Source organism: Sinocyclocheilus rhinocerous, unplaced genomic scaffold (assembly GCF_001515625.1).
Source record: "Sinocyclocheilus rhinocerous isolate Xijiao unplaced genomic scaffold, SAMN03320098_v1.1 scaffold3442, whole genome shotgun sequence".
Taxonomy (NCBI): Eukaryota; Metazoa; Chordata; class Actinopteri; order Cypriniformes; family Cyprinidae; genus Sinocyclocheilus; species Sinocyclocheilus rhinocerous.
In genome coordinates this window covers 70,012-87,503 of record NW_015659980.1, presented here as the reverse complement: position 1 = coordinate 87,503, position 17,492 = coordinate 70,012, and the positions used below count along the sequence as shown (strand labels likewise).

Sequence of the window (17,492 nt, the reverse complement as noted above, 5' to 3'; positions counted from 1 at the left end):
TGCATAAAAAACTTATGCGCACAACTGAGTAGGATAAACTATTTATTCGATAAGAAAAAATGCTTATAAACTACGATGGAAACACATTTACCGAATAAATTCCTCCATGCGTATTGAAAAAGTCATGTGACTTTGCGCTATGAGACGGGATAACTTGACTAACCAGCGGACCGATCTCATTCACAGCATCTATATGTTGTTATGGTCATTCTGAAATGCTCGAGCAAAGTCTGTTGTCAAAGTATTTCTGTATAATTGTCTTACACAACTGCGTTCCCAAGCAGCAGGCATCCACCTGCGAAAGCAATGACCGCATTTATTGTGTTACGTCTGCTCTCTCTGAAGCGCAAGTAATTTATTACATATGAAAATTATTATATTCAGTGGCTTCTCCTAGTTTTCTTAGAGATATTCAGTGTCAGTTTATCAGGAAGTGACGATTTTGTTCTCTTTGACTCGTTGGATGGAAACGGTGCTTTATTCGCAAATGTTTTATGCGATATTCCAGTTTTGCGCACAAGTTAAATTCGCATCTTTGGATGGAAACATAGCTAATATGTTTTAGAAAACTGGCAGGCCCACTAATTGAATACTGTTTTTACAGTGACCTTCACGCTATATATGTTCAAGTCGTTATATTTTTGTTTTGCTCTAATAATTTTGTGGCGTTTGTTTCAAACTATAGTGCTTTTTCTCCTCCTCTACAAAGGCTTGGCAGGTTTTGGGTACCACACAAGCAGAGAATGAGAATGAGCAGGCAGCCATTGTTTGTCTTCAGAGGTGAGTAGAAATAATGGGGGGTTTTGTGATTTATGCAGAGCCAGAAGTCTTATTCCAAACATGTTCCATGATGTATGAGGAAATTGCATTAATGTTTTAAGAGCTTTTGCACAATTAGTGGTAACAAGCCGAATTGCAAAAATATTTGTTTTCTGAACACTTTTTTTGTTTTTGTTTTTTTGTACTGTAGTCCCACTCCAAACTCAGCAACTCAGTTTTACACTCACTGTATTTTGTCATGTTATGTCTGTCTGTTTTTGTTCAAATAGATGCTTGGTGCTGCACCCAAACAATCTGAAGTCCCTGATGGCCCTGGCAGTGAGCCTGACCAACACAGGACAGCAACCAGAAGCCTGTGAGGCTCTCCACCGCTGGATTAGATACAACCCAAGATACAGACATCTACTCCAGGACCGCAGCCCTCTAGACGGTTCCCCACTGCCTCGCCGCAGAGGGTCCTCCATATCCCCCATCTCCACTCTCGGATGGTATGATTCACATTCACTCACATGAATTAACGTCCACATACTGCATATGTAAATCATATGTATGTGGTCTGCTTTTTTGAGTTTTAATAAAGGTGGGAGCAGTGTGGCATAGTGGATAAAGGTACTGACTGAAAGATTGTAAGTTAAAATTAGGAGTAGGTGATATGACCAAAATCTTATGTCACAATACATTTTTTTTTTGAAGGAATAAGTTTGTAATGTTACCGACATTTTAGATTGTGAAATTTCACAATTTTTGTTAACAGTTTCAATAACACTTTCAATACTACAGCATATATATTAGGCTAACTAATGCAAGTAATCAAGTTGTCAATATACAATCAATAGCGAAATAAGAACAAAGATACAAATGACAAGCAGTAAGACAAAGACATACAGTAGAACACTTATACAAATTTAATAAATAAAGCTTTACATGTTTCAGGTGTGTCTAACAGTAGTATTCAAGCACGAAATACTACAGAAATGTAATGATCAAATTTAAAATAAAACACTATAGTAATCATTGTATGAATTATTTTTTATCCTTATTAAAGCTATGAAAGTTATTCAGTCGAGCAATGAGTGATTTTCTCTTCTTTTGTTGTTTGATTAACAATAATGACACAGACAGCAGCAGGTACAGTATATTAGGCTGCTGTCACTTTAAGACTTAACACATGGATCCAATATGTTGATTAACATTTCTACCACGTGTTTAGGTTCACTTAACCATATAATATGACCAACTGTGTTTGTGTGAATACTCGCCAAGATCAGCATTTTGACATGTTATTGTGTTCATTTGGCCATTAAAGGGGTCATGAACTGCCTTTTTTAATTACTTTGTACTGTTCTCCACTTACAAGGTCAACTTATAATGTTATCAAGATTTTTACATAAAAAAACATGATAATTTATAAGTAATAGGCTATTTTCTGTCCTGTTTTGACCCCCATCATTGGAACGCTCTGTTTGAATAGGCGTGGCGGATTGTAGAATCGGAAGTAAACACCCACTGGTATGATTGGCTAACAGTTGTGTATGTTTGATAGCCTACATCCTTCATAGATGGATGGTGCTGTGATTTAGGTTAAAAACGCATAAATACTCAATACATATCAAACAATCTGTAATAACAGACAAAGCAATAGTGACCACGTAATAAAAACAGTTACTCACACTTGTGTGGTGCAACATTACTGTCGGATCCAATATAGTCACACAGCATCGTCTTTTAGTTTCAATCTTTCTGAAAATCCTGTGTCAAATTGTGCCTTGTTTGTAAACGAATCCACGGTAAAATGAGGACCAAGCTCTTACTGACGTGGTCTGGATCTTCATTAAAAATAAAGTTCTGAAATTTACAGGATGTTTTTATAGTACAATGACGTCTTATATGTCAAATGATCAAGGGAATTTTAATTTCTCAGTTCATGAGCCCTTTAAAGAAACTCACTTGTCAAACACTGTGCAATTGCTGAATTGAGTTCTCATTCAAGTAAGTCGCACTCTTCATTTTCTCATTCATTTTTCTTTATTGCTCTGACATGTCGATAACTTTAAGCAGTCATGCCTGCACAGATATTGTGATAGAATCAATGTAGCGAAATCTACTGTATATTGATTGACAATTTACATTATCGCCACTATATATATCGTCATATTGCCCAGCCTGGTTTAGACTTTGGCTTTGTTTAGTGTTTTGCTAATGCTGTTGCGTGTGTGTATGCAGCTCTCAGCTGGTGGAGGTGTTGGAGCTGTATCAGGAAGCAATGCAGCAGAATGCTGAAGGAGTGGACCCTGATCTCCAGACAGGCCTTGGTGTGCTCTTCAACCTCAGCTCAGAGTTTGACAAAGCTGTCGACGCCTTTAATGCTGCACTTTCTGTCCGACCTGAGGTGAGCCAGAAGGTCCTATTCATCACTATTTTAAAAGCTATCACAACTATCTGTTATGCACATTGATTTAGTAGTTCATGCATACAAAATATAGCAATTGATTTGGGGGCAGGGTTGTTATAAATATAAATATAAATATTTTCAATATCAAAAGTCAAAGTAAGTATCTTGTGTGGCTACCAGCTGCTTTAAATACTACAGTGCATCTCATCCTCATGGACTGAAACAGATTTGCCAGTTATTGCTGTGAGATGTTAGTACCCCATTCTTACACCAAGGCACTTGCAAGTTCTTGAACACGTCTGGGGCGACACATGCTTACACATGGTTTGATGCTGCAAGGACATCAGCTGTCCTTCCGGTGTCCCCGTATTACTGTTTTAGGCTGTCCAATAAAGATCTGTAAAGCTTATTTGGATTTTACAAAATTATTTTAAAAATATAGTATCCTGAGAAAGGGATACAGTGGGTACGGAAAGTATTCAGACCCCCTTACCCCCAATTCCAGGTGTGAAAAACTTGTTGCATTTTTCCCAAAAAGACTCATGGCTGTATTAGATCAAATGGGTGCTTCTACTAAATACTGAGCATTTTTCAGTTTTTCTTTTTTAATAAATCTGCAAAGATGTCAACAATTCTGTGTTTTTCTGTCAATATGGGGTGCTGTGTGTACATTAATGAGGAAAAAAAATTAACTTAAATGATTTTAGCAAATGGCTGCAATATAACAAAGAGTGAAAAATTTAAGGGGGTCTGAATACTTTCCGTACCCACTGTATTTCCTGACATGCTTCAGCAGTATAAATGCACAGGATAGTGAAAAAATAAACTAGACACAGGTGAGGAACATAATTAGTAACCAAGGGAAAAAAACATTGATTGAAACCTTGATAACCAAGGAAACAGTAACTAAACACAGGAGCTCAGAGATCACTAACAACAGAACAAACAAAAATTCAACATACGAGTCCTTGAGAACAGAGAAGTGATAAATATAATATAATAGAGTAATGGGCTGGGACCAAGCTAAATTGCCAATTCCTTTGTAAATTATATCCCTGGTTTATTGGACTTTCCCAGCAAGCAGAGAGAAAATCAGGGATGCAGCCTTGGTCTATTATGCCCCAAAGCAATGGAACACACTACAAATAGATATTAACTAAGCCAGCTTACAAAATATTTTTAAAATAAAGTTAAAAACTTTACTCTTTACTTCAGCTTTTAATTAGCATGTAATTTTGTAAGTGTGTTATGTTGTGTATTCTTAATAATTTGGGTTTAATTGTAATTTTTAAAAATGTACTTTTTATGATTATTAATTTTATTTTTTATAAAGTGGGTTTAATTTATTAATCTTATGTTATATTATGGTATTTTTTCTTGTTTCATGTGAAGTAATGCTTTTTTAATGTAAAATATTTTGAGCTGCATTCCTTGTATAAAAGGTGCTATTGAAATAAAGTTTATAATATAATATAATATGATAAGTATATGTGTCCAGTCTTTATAATGCAGAATAAAATAATACTGTAGAATTCAGAAAATGTTCGCTTTTTTATGTTTTAAATACATTTTGTAAACATTTGCTTTTCTCTGAAACTTTCCATAGACTTTCCAAAACCCATGTCCTAGATTGCCCTTTACTCTGCCAATTCTGTGTTTTCGTAGGACTATCTGCTGTGGAATCGCCTCGGGGCCACACTGGCAAATGGGGACCGCAGTGAGGAGGCAGTGGAGGCCTACACCAGAGCTCTGGAGCTCCAGCCAGGCTTCATCCGTTCGAGATACAACCTCGGCATCAGCTGCATCAACCTAGGGGCACATAGGTAATGGACCGAACCACTGAGCAAGGGTTGATGGGAAAGAACTGTTTGTCTCCTTAGTGTGGCTATAATTAGGCTAAAGCAGAAGGCTGGGAAAAAAAATTAAACTTTCAATTTTGATGATAGCCTGTTTGACCTTTCTCTTTTCTCTTGCAGGGAGGCAGTGAGGAACTTCCTGACAGCTCTGCACCAGCAAAGGAAGAGCAGGAGTCATCAGGTGATGTCCAGCAACATCTGGGCAGCTCTGCGGATTGCCCTCTCCCTCATGAACCAACCAGAACTTTTCCAGGCAGCCAGCGTGGGAGATCTGGACCTCCTAATGAGGGCCTTTAACATGGACATGTGATCAAACTTGGACCTGTGAAATCTATCATTCACGTACAGTGGGCACAAAGTTAGGCTCAAATGAATATGGGATGTCAATATGATATGCACAGCTAATTTTGTTGTATTTATGGGCAGCCTTTGCCTTCTTCAGAGGTCACTAAAGAGGGTGTTTATATTCTATAGACCACAAACAGAATAGGTGATGGGTTTTGGAAGTAGAGGAATAAATGTCAAAGAGAGTGAGAGCAAAAGCACCTTTTTCTTGATGTTAGTTATATTTTACTGTAATATTTTGAAGGTTATCAGAAAACTTTGTATACTTTAGAAAAATTAACCAAACCTCGGGAAATATAGGGGGAATTTTGTTTAGTTTGTGGATTAGAACTGAGTATTAATCCTTTCAAAAACCTAGCTATTTATCATGGCCAGTTCTGAAGAACCTTTGTTCAATTTGAGTGTTTTTAATCTGTTCATTTTACAATGTAAGTGTCTCACCACAAGGTGGCGCTGTTGTTTTGCTGAAAAGAGCATAGCCATATATCCAGACAGTTAATCCTCTATTAAAGGGATAGTTCACCCAAGAATGAAAATTTGATGTTTATCTGCTTACCCCAGGAAATTGTGAAATGTTGCCTTGGTAAAACTAGCAAAAACATTTTTTTTTTAGTATTATATTTAATTTCAGTTAAGGTTCATTTTATTTTTAGTTACGAAATGTTTTTAATATAGTTGTTAATTAACTGTATTAAACCTGATACATACACAGTGTAAAAAATTGAACCACCTGAAATACATTAAAGTCATTTATACACATATACACAGTGTAAATAAATTATAATATAAGTTATAATATTTTAGTTATATTACATAAAGTTATTACATAAACAGAACATATATTTATTATTTAGATTTATTATTTATTATTACATTTGTTATTATGAATACATATATAATTATTATATATTATAAAAATGTCTGTTTTTGTTGAAATTAGAATGATTTTTGATTAAAAAAGACTAATAAAATAAATAATTGTAAACTAGTATTTATAAGTAAAATAACATAAAATCATTGATCTGTAAAAACATGCATGTATACTAATTTGTCAATATTTATGGTCAGTTTGCCTTTTTTTGATTTTTGTCTACATAACAAATTTCAAGCATTTAAACAAACATCTTTAGATTGAAATAGTTTAATATCATGAGAAACATAAATTCAGCGAAGTGTGTCCAGACATTTTACTGATTGTTTACATGAATTCCTGATTTCCAATTAAAGTATTAAAGGGATAGTTCACCCAAGAATGAAAATTTGATGTTTATCTGCTTACCCCCAGGGCATCCAAGATGTAGGTGACATTGTTTCTTCAGTAGAACACGTATGATGATTTTTAACTCCAACCGTCAGTATAATGCATGGCAATGGTAACAAAGTCTATGAGAGTAAAAAAAACATGCACAGACAAATCCAAATTAAACCCTGCGGCTCGTGACGACACATTGATGTCCTAAGACACGAAACGATCGGTTTGTGCCAGAAACCAAACAGTATTTATATAATTTTTTACCAAAGTTAAAAATCATCAAATGTGTTCTACTGAAGAAACAAAGTCACCTACATCTTGGATGCCCTGGGGGTAAGCAGATAAACATCACATTTTCATTCTTGGGTGAACTATCCCTTTAAGCCCAGTGATGCCAAGTGTAGTGTGAGGAATGATGCTAGCTGAATTTCACTTTAGGACACTTCCTTTCAGGGTGATCTGTGCTCAGGTGTGCAGGCAGGGCGTGTTCCCCAGGCCATCTGTCTTCCAGCAAGCCCCTTTTAATGCTGCGTGCTCCAGGGCATTCTGGATCAGGGCTCGGTGGGGAGCAACTTCAAAGACTCTGCATGAAAGGTCACAGCAAAAGCAGTATCATGTTGAAAGTGAGTGAGTTTATGTAAGACCGTTAGCCCAAACATTTAAAGGGACTAAATACATTCACAAATCTATGAACAATGTTTTGGTCATATATTTCAGTTGTTTGGCCTGGTAAGTTTGAAGTGCATTTCATGTGACTGAAATTGCTTTCTCTCTCTCTATATATAGAGCAGTTTCTAGCAAAGAAGCCATGTGCTTAGAACAGTTATGATTTCAGCTCCTTTATATACTATTAGGCTGGATATTTTCTTTGAAGACATAACTATGCAAACCAGCAATTTATTTATTTTTTTATTTTTTTTGCTAAAATTACCAAAAAAAATAAATCTTTGGTGTCTTTATAATTTTGCTACTATGCATTATGAGTAAAGTTGGTGTAACAGGAGTTAGCTGAGATAATTGAAGGGCACTGAATGAGAGAGTATTTAAAGACATAAATAGCATTAATCATCTTAATAATTTAGTTTGGGCAAAGACAGATAAAGTTGCTTCATTAGATGCACCTACAATTTAAATATTACAAATTAAATCTGATGATTGCATGTATGATACACAAAACAGATTTCCCTCTATGGTCCCATATTTGAACTTTAAAGTGAATGTAACTACTATTAATATAATTTTTTTGACAGACCAAAATTCCAACACAAATCTACTATATATATGACAATATTTACAATCATATGCCATGTATGAGCACAGTATGCGGGCATTGATGACACTTGTCTTGTAGTAAATCACACTAGTTTTGCTATGACCAGAGCTGTTATGTAACTATGAATATAATTACTGACAAATAATTGTAGAATAGCAGGAGGAAATGTATTTATTTATTTGTAAAATAGATTATTTCATGGAATGAACAGTCATAAAATGTATGCATGTCTACTCATCATTTATCATCTTTCAATCCTACATTAACATGTAATATAATCAAGATGCATTTATAACCAATTTATTAAAGTTGTATTTTAGAAGAACGGAAATATGTTTATGCCTCTGTGTTTCCTTTCTAAACTAAGGGCACATGGTGATCCCTGACCTTTAAATGATTTAGAAATGGTGTTACCGGGGCACCCCCCCACAGGCACATACTGAACACTGCTTTCCCTTCTGTTTGAAATAATGCAGTGATACAAATGTCAACTTTAATCCATTATATTACACAAATTAAGACATAACCCTGGATGACCTTAAATACTGTAAGCATAAGATTTGATATGGGTTATCCACAATTTTTTTTCTCCACAAGTTGAAATTTTAGACACCTTACATCAACAAGGCTCTGAAAATAAAGCTGTGTGGTTGAAAAGGAGAATGGCTTAAATTAGTTTATGGATTTCTTTAGGATTTTAGGGAACGGTGAGGATGTGAGGTGGATGACTTAGCAGCTTCATGTGTCATATCATCCTCAGATATATAGTGACTCAAAATACTTCCTTTGTAACTGGAATCGCTTTAGTGCTGTCAGTACCTTTGGATGGATATATGGAAATTCTCAGCCCTTAATTTGACTTTTGACTGTCAAGGCTGATTTGCTTTTGTGATATTTGAGCAGTTTTGAATGAGCAGTTTTCTAACTAATATCAAATGCGATACATAAATGCAAATATGATGTTCATCCAGTGGAGCAGGATGTGTGAAATCAAGCTAGTGGGCATGTTTTAATCAGCAAATTCGGTACAAATTTGTCTGAATATAAACATAATTAACAGCAAGCGGTTCAATGAAGCACTTGAAATGAAAGTGTTGGCAATGCACTACATGGAAAAGATTTCCATTTTAATAAATTATTGACAGGCCTTTATTACGTTGTGATCCTACATTCAGCAATCATTCCTGCTTTTTGTGCGTACGCCCAGATTATGTGAACAAATGGTAAATAATTAAATATGGTAAATATTGTTCTGTTTAACACATTCTCAGTTGTGACACTGTCCAAATGAACAGACAGTGACATCTACTGTCTCTTTAAGACCTCATCTTCCCACTTTTCACTATTCAACCTCCCCCATCCAGCCCCACCTTGTCACCACTAGCAGCTCTCAGTGTAGATGTGCTGGCTGTTAACTAAAGTCCCCACTGCTTATCCCGGTGGCAGTGCTCCCATCAGCACATACTCTACAGAGGGAGTCGGGTGCTTCCACTGACCGACCTCTCACTGGTGGACTTCAACATACTAGGTAATACTAAATGTCAGTTAATACTGGTTTTGTAATTTAATTACTCTTTTATTTGAGTGCTCTAGACAGTGTTTATAGATCAGTAGGAGTGAGATGATGAAGTAGTGATTGAGTAGTTTGCATTTATTAACCCATGGAATGCCGCAGATGGCTTCATTCTTGTCAGTACTGCCTAATGCATATTTTTATTTTGACCATAAATATTATATGATAATTGCATTCAAACTTAAATTCCAAATAACTCTTTATTTTTTTTAATTAATTAATTTATTTTTGGACAAATTGCCTCTGAAATAAAAATTCACTCTGAGAAGTGGAAAATTGGCAACCACCCAATGTACCATGTGGCTTAAAAAAAAGTGGGAATCTTTTGACTTTATTCTGTGACAAAGTACACTTAAAAAAAGCCTTTGCTGTACAATATCATAGATCAGCATTTTTTTTATAATTACCGAAACTAGTAGATTACATATAGATTAACACAATTATGTATTTACTTTATAATATTTTTTTTTCTATTCTCAAAGATTTTTTCTTCTAAGTCTGCATACGCATTGTTACAAATCAAATGCCTGTGACACGGTATCCACATGTATCAAACTACTTCAGTCATTTTTATAATTGAGGAAGCTGATAGCCAGAACCATTTCAAGCGCGGGTGACTCGAGTAGGTAGCCGTAGATAAATGTCAAACTATTTTGATAAAAACACATTGGCTTCATGATAATATACTATATAAAGTAATAAGAGACATAATATACACAGTTTTTCACAGGTACACTGAATATATTCTGTTAAAAACACTAAAATAATTTATCCCCCCCCTTCATCCAATTGTTGCCATGCTCTCAATATCAGTATGGGTGTGGTAAGCGCTCTGTGAATTGCCTTGAAACTAGTAGGCTACATTTGGCGCCTGATGCCTCGTTTTGGATATAAATAATACGAAATGAGAGCGTTAATATTTTGAATAATAATAATAATAATAATCTGCTCACCCCTACAGGCGGTAGGAGGATTTTGTAGTGTTGTTACTTCAGGTAATGTGTCAATGTTTGTGTGGTGGTCTGGAGTAACTGGCATGATACAGTCACCGTTTGCTAGCCACTGTGCTAACCAAAAATAACCAAATCATAAGATAACTCTGTGATTAACTTGACGGATGACAAATCTGCAGGGAAGTGTTCTTTTATACCTTTTGTCGCGTAAATAATGTCTTATAGGGAGGTTTCTGTGTAGTACAACATGTGGTATTGAATCTGTTGTCAAAACGGTTTGCTACCTTGAAATATTGTGAAATGTAACGTGTAATGCTGATGTTAACGTTACATTTAATCACATTAAACCAACACGAATGAAACAATTAACGGGCAGATCTTCGTCTCTGTGTGGATATTTTATTTACAATTTATTTTGTTCGCGTTTATCGCGACTGGTTTAACAGTTTCTGAGTGTCACAGGTTAAATGTGGGATTAACACATCTGGACTAAGTAGGATTCATCAGATTATAAATATCCCGATGTTCATATTCAATTTTGGATTAAAAAGTTAATCCAGTTAGTTCGAGCATGTGAAATAATTTCCCCCATTTGACAGGATTCTCCATTCTTTTAATTAAACAGAGCTTTTTGTGTATGTTATTCTTAATATTATGTTGTCTGTTAATGTGTACAGTGTCTGATTTTGGAAAGTTCTTTGCTTAAAATGCACACTGATCATTGCTTACTTTTCCTGTAATTTGGTTTACTAGGGTTGGGACCAGCAGTCTTCCCGTTTTAGCAGCATTGCTTGTAGTTATGGTACTGTGCTTCCCTAAAAGAACATATGCTGAAATGTAGATTTCACAGAGGTCAGGGCAAACCTGAATGATCTCTAGGGGTATTCCCATATTGTGTCAAACCACCAATGTGGCAAGACACTGTGCATTTTATTCAGTTACTCAGTATTTGCTTTTAGGCTGAAATCAGCCTGAAAGCTATAGGTAAGATTAATTGAGTCATGGAAAACATGGGAATTTTAAAATGCAAAATCTGAAGGAGTCCATTTTTTTTTTAAAGCTATGCTCAGCTCTAAAATAATTTGTTTGCATGTGAAATCATAATTAAAATGTTTCTAAAAGTTATGATGAAAAGATGTGAGGTCCCTTTATTTGGCATTTGTATTGATATTACAGTTTCACTAACTGATAAATTTGCAGCCTTTGAGTGACCGTTGTTGTGTTTTCATTGCTGCTGAGTATCATACTTCATGTAACCTCTTAATGTTTTAAGCATTTTAATATGTCTCCTTATTGGGGTGGTGTTAGCTATATTTAAGGTATGTCAACTAGTAGGCAGTGCCAAGTGCAGTGCTGCCCCTCATTAAACAAAGGAGCACAGCATGCCCAGCTTTCAGTCGGCAGAGCAATAGCTAAAGCTAGTTCTATTCAGTCTAGTAAAAACATTGATGCTGCTGGGGCACTTTCTGTGTTCTTCACAAACTATATCCAAAGGGGCTGTCTTACTAGGTCTGTGGGACCGTTGACATGACATTCAAATTAATATATGGAAATTGTGCATGAGTGGCTTAAATTATTAATCCAGCATGAGTGCTCTATTATTAAGCAGTCTTTTATTGACTACTTAACGTGACTTGGTGTTTGTGTGTGCATTGCAGGTCTTTGTCAGTATTATCAAAGCTGGGAAGGGAGTGAAACGCGTGGAGGACCATGAGTGAGCTGGAGCAGTTGCGGCAGGAGGCAGATCAGCTGCGCAATCAGATCAAAGTAATAACTGATACCCTTTCTGGTTAGCTCAAAGGATTTTGCCACTCCTTCAGTCAAATCTGTTGGCTCATTTTGTATGGGTTCGTTCAAGTCATGTCGGAAAGATATTTATTTATTGAGTTGATTGCACATGAATGCAACCACAAAGTCATGATTATGAGTGGGGAAGTCCTCAGTTTGAGGTGGGGGCATGTCAGTGAGAAAACATGTTGGATGCAATGGATGCAGCCAAAGACTATAGATATGCAGCGTCTGTATTAATTGTACATTTGTTGAAATGAATGAAAAAAATTTTGTCGTTTAGAATAAAACTACATAAGTTGCATCTTCAAAACACGATAGTATTGTACAGTTACATTAGAATATATTCGGTTTACAGCACCTTCATAACTTGAATAAAAACAGAAAAAACATAAACATACTGATGCACATTCTTTACCAAAGTTAAATGCACCTGATGTTGTAATTATGACTTGCCAGCACGTGAATACGTACTTCCCAGGAGGACTTGAATGCACCATATGTCTCCCTTATTTAATACATCTGATTCATATCATCAGCTCATTAGGAGAGAGATCCATGAATTGAACTGAGTGTTTCAGATAAGAGAGACATACAAAATGTGCAGAGCAGTGGATCCCCAGGACCGGAGTTGGAACCACTGAATTAGTAAAAGCAGTTGTGTGAAATGTGGAAATGAGCCAGGGGCCATCAGAGTTGTTTGAGGGAGCTTCAAAATTCTTTGAGCTGTGCTAATTCACACAACATACTTATTGATGCATACACTTAGTTTCAAAAGTTTGGGTTCAATAATTTATTTTTCTTTATTTAGCAAGGATGCAATAAATCGTCAGTAAAGGCTTGTACTTAGACAAATGTTATATTCTTTTAAACGTTCTATTCATGAAAGCATCCTGAACAAAAATGTATCACCGTTTCCACAAAAATATTAAGCAGCACAACTTTTGTTTCTATATTGATAAGAATCAGAAATGTTTCTTGAGCATTGAATCAGCATATTGGAATGGTTTCTGAAAGATCGTGTAACACTGAAGACTGGAGTAATGGCTGCTGGAAATTCAGCTTTGGCATCAAAGGAATAAATTACATTTTTAAATGTATTAAAGTAGAAAAGTTATTTTAATTTGTAATAATATTTTTCGATATTACTGTTTTTACTGTATTTTTGATTAAATAATAATTGCAATCGTGGCAAGCATAAGAGACTTATTTAAAGAAAAAAAATCTTACTAACCTCAAACGTTTGAAAGGCAGTGTATAAGGAAAGTGTAAGTAGTTGATGGATGGATATGTTGGCAATGCTGATTAATTGGCTGATATTTTGCCATTTAGAGTTTATCTGCATTAGTCCAATAATGGTGCCCATTTAGCTGAAGTAGTAGTAGTTTCTCATTGAGCCAATTCCAAAATTGATTGTCCAAAAAATCTTGCAACTTTAAAATATATAATTGCATAACTGAAAAAAAAAAAAAAAAAAGTGTTTTTTTGTTCTATTGCTTGTATTTAGTTTCTTTGTTCTTATTTTATCATTGACTGTTTACTTGTCTTCAGAAAGCTTGTTTTTTTTTCTTCTTTTTTTACTTAGTTAAGCTAGTATTAGTGTTTTTTGTATGATATTGAAATTGATGATGAGAATTAGGAAATTTCAGTGGCATCAAATTTTGATATCATAAAAACCTTACTTACCTACCTTACTTAAGAAAAATAACTATATTGTGATATATATACTGTTTTCATGAAATAAAATGACTCGTGATGTAAGATTTTGACCATATCGCCCACCCCTAGCAGCCAGTAATCGGCATTTACCTACTGTATATCAGCTTTGTTTATTGGAGTAGTTTTCAACTTTTTGTTCTTTTCATTTTTATTTGATACAAGTTTCATGTGGACCTAAATGCCAGGAAATAGACTATATGTGTTTTCCTCCGCCTTGTTGAGTAGAATGACTGCACTCTGACACGCTGCTGTTCCCATTGCAGGATGCCAGGAAAGCATGCAGCGACTCCAGCCTGTCCCAGGTAAGCAGCTCTGCCACCGTCCCTGCTGGGTCCCCCTCCTTATAAGAGCAGCACTGGTCTAACCCATGGCTATGGGGCATGTCTATGCTCACCTGTTCTCTGAGCTCAGCTCAGACATGCAAATTGGCTGCTGACGTACATGCTGAACATGCTCTTGAGTGTGCTGAAATATTAAACAACCTCTTACATTCCAAGTCCTCCATCAAAATTTAAACATTCAGCCCACGCCCTGGTGGTTTTAGTGATTTAAGATTTCATAATTTCTATTTGGATTATTTCTTTTTGTACTGGAAGAGATGGCTCTTGTACATTTCAAAGCTGTTTAATTCTGCACTTCAGTCAGTGCTATGTTACTTTTAGATAATCACCATAAGTCAAATCAACTAATACAACACTTTTTCCACACGTGAGTGATCAGTAGCACACCTTGGATTAATGAAATGCCCCCTGCTTGCTTTATAATGTCACTGTAAATTAGAATTTCTGTGTGTTTAGATTACAGCTGGTCTGGATTCAGTTGGAAGGATCCAGATGAGAACGAGGCGGACGCTCCGAGGCCATTTAGCCAAAATCTACGCCATGCACTGGGCTACTGATTCTAGGTCAGTTGATAGAGAGAGATTGAGTGGGCTGGAGGATGGGCACTCTCAGAGGAACCCTGCACCTCTGTCAGTGTACACTGAATGAATAATACAGCAGGCCTCTCACAACGCAGGGGTGTTCTAGGATTGTGTAGGCTGCCTCCTGTTCCAGTCTTTCTTTTCCTCCCTTCCCTCCTCCCTCTATCATTCACTCCTTCTCCACCTGTGCATCCATTCTAGTGCTTTAGGGAGGAGACACAATTGGGTAACGCTTTATTTTAAGGTGTCCTTACTATGTACTTACTATTATAATAACAATTAATTATGCATAATTACATGCAAGTAACCCTAAACCAAACCCTAATCCTAACCCTAACCATATAGTAAGTACATGTAGTTAATTAATATTACTCAGTACTTCAATGTATAATTGCACTGTAACAAGGACACCTTAAAATAAAGTGTAACTGACAATTGTTAGATGGGTGGAGTTTGTGTCCATAGTTGCTTGCAGTGTTTGTCATAATTTATCAAAAGCATTTGCACTGTGTGTTCATGTTATAAGCATCAATCATTGTCTGCATGTTCACCATGAAGTATTTTTAATCTGTGATGTGTATTACAGGGCTCGCAAAATTGCTAGCCAGACGTCCCGGGGCTATTGTGTTTTCCAGTTGGGCTACCAAGTGACATTTGTGATCCGTTGCACCCCTACTCTCTTGACTTGTTATTTGAAGAAAAAATACAATATCTTCTATTCGGGCTAGTTAAATTCATTTTTGGGCTACCAAAATCTGAAGAATGCCTGCCCGAAGGGCTACCAGGGATTTTGAAATTTTGCGAGCCCTGTATTATGAACAGTGGTTTACTCTTTAACCCCCCTCCCTTTTTTTTTTTAAACATTAAGGTTACTAGTTAGTGCCTCACAAGATGGCAAACTCATCATTTGGGACTGCTACACCACAAACAAGGTTAGTCCAGCCCAGCAAGTGAATGTACATCTAAACTGCACAGCTTTTAAACAAGTCAGGCATATTTACAACAAAAATCAATTTATGTCATTAAAAGACTAATTACTTTCACACCAAATACTAAGTATTTGTAATTATAAATTTTTAAAATTTGCCACTATCCTAGGTTTTGCCCATTTGTCAGTAAGACTTTTTACTCATTTAAAACACAATAAAATTTAATATGCTCCCTTGTTCTTTTATATATTTTAATATGTACAAGTCAGAATAGGCATGTTGTTTGAATTTTTACATAAATATTGTGTTACACTGAATGACAATGTAACATTATTTCAACCAAATTTTAACATTTTATTCTCCAAAAACTTATTTGAAACCTTAAAAGTAGACACTTTACTTACATTTAATGTGCTTTTTATGGACATATAATCACTTTTGTAGATTTCTTTTGATGCGGGCATCTTAACGTCTTTGACCCATATAACGGTCATAAATTTAGTGACTTATTATTATTATTATTTAGTGAATATATTATTATAGTGAGTTAAAATTAGAAAAATTAAAATAAGAAATTAAAATCAGTTAACCTAAATTTTGTAGAAGCTAAAACGCAAATGTAAATCATAAAATTCAAAAGTCATCAAAATGAAAGTGGTAGTTTGAACAAAAATAATGTTCTTATACTTAGCCTCTTGGTGCTCCAACCCCATGGGAGGATTTGCGGAACATCCTGGCTCTTGTGCTGAATTTGGAACCATATTCTAGCATACTACTCTTACTATTTTTTACCATTTTGTTATATGATAGAAATAATAGGAGTAGAATGCAGTTTCTGAATCCAACATTGATCTCATTCTTTATAACGAATGGGAATAGCAAGTGCATCAATTTTTGTTTGGTTTCTTTCCAGATTCATGCCATTCCATTAAGGTCATCATGGGTGATGACTTGTGCCTACGCTCCCTCAGGGAATTATGTAGCCTGCGGAGGCCTGGACAACATCTGTTCAATCTACAGCCTTAAAACCCGTGAGGGCAACGTCAGAGTCACCAGAGAACTTCCTGGACACACAGGTAAACTCTGTCAGCAGCAGGATTAGCATCATTAGTCTGCATACTTATCATACAGTGGGTTGAAGCTCCTGTTCTGAGATATACTTTTTTTCCCCTTCCTCACCAGGTTATTTGTCATGCTGTCGCTTTCTGGATGATAGTCAGATAGTCACCAGCTCTGGAGATACTACATGGTGAGTCCATCACAGCTTAGAATGACTAGATTATTTACCTTTAACAACATTGTAATTGTCTTACGTTTTAATAATGCATCTCATAATGCACAAATAATGCATCTCATTTTCCCCCCCCCCCCCAATATTTTGGTACTGTTAAAATGATTGTCAGTAGTTCAGATATTTTCTACTTCCATATTGGATTATTGAAAAACAGACTTAACGTTCTCATGGAGAACGGTCTTGCCAGGCTGCTTTGAAAGAACAAACTCTGAAGGACACAAGAACACAATGCATCTTTTTCAGAATTGAGATGTACTGTGATCTTGCTCAACTAACAGAATGTTTTAACAACGCTCTATAACAAAACATCAGTCAGTCAAGCATTTTTTTTATTTATTATGATAGAACGTATTGGCTATTAGTGATGCTTGACACATTATTGGTCATTCAGTGTTTCTGTAAAAAAAAAAAAAAAA

At 35.7% G+C, this 17,492-nt stretch overlaps 2 protein-coding genes across 3 annotated transcripts in view; both read left to right on the top strand.

The window, feature by feature from the left end:
- The window catches only part of LOC107724753 (PEX5-related protein-like), a 43,804-nt gene extending 38,150 nt beyond the window's left edge, over window positions 1–5,654 (top strand). The window contains exons 9-13 of the mRNA XM_016533782.1: window positions 710–780; window positions 1,050–1,268; window positions 3,004–3,169; window positions 4,838–4,995; window positions 5,149–5,654. Coding sequence (XP_016389268.1) covers window positions 710–780; window positions 1,050–1,268; window positions 3,004–3,169; window positions 4,838–4,995; window positions 5,149–5,338 — 804 coding nt within the window. The 3' untranslated portion in view covers window positions 5,339–5,654. The remainder of the gene's footprint in view (window positions 1–709; window positions 781–1,049; window positions 1,269–3,003; window positions 3,170–4,837; window positions 4,996–5,148) is intronic.
- A 4,646-nt stretch (window positions 5,655–10,300) lies between these two features.
- LOC107724752 (guanine nucleotide-binding protein subunit beta-4-like) overlaps window positions 10,301–17,492 on the top strand; it is a 27,267-nt gene continuing 20,075 nt past the window's right edge. Inside the window, exons 1-8 of one of the 2 annotated variants that reach the window (XM_016533781.1) lie at window positions 10,301–10,466; window positions 11,178–11,226; window positions 12,083–12,191; window positions 14,195–14,233; window positions 14,729–14,835; window positions 15,722–15,785; window positions 16,696–16,858; window positions 16,965–17,031. In XM_016533781.1, the coding sequence (XP_016389267.1) occupies window positions 12,135–12,191; window positions 14,195–14,233; window positions 14,729–14,835; window positions 15,722–15,785; window positions 16,696–16,858; window positions 16,965–17,031 (497 nt within the window). In that variant the 5' untranslated portion in view covers window positions 10,301–10,466; window positions 11,178–11,226; window positions 12,083–12,134. The remainder of the gene's footprint in view (window positions 10,467–11,177; window positions 11,227–12,082; window positions 12,192–14,194; window positions 14,234–14,728; window positions 14,836–15,721; window positions 15,786–16,695; window positions 16,859–16,964; window positions 17,032–17,492) is intronic. The other variant, XM_016533780.1, reaches the window with a different exon arrangement.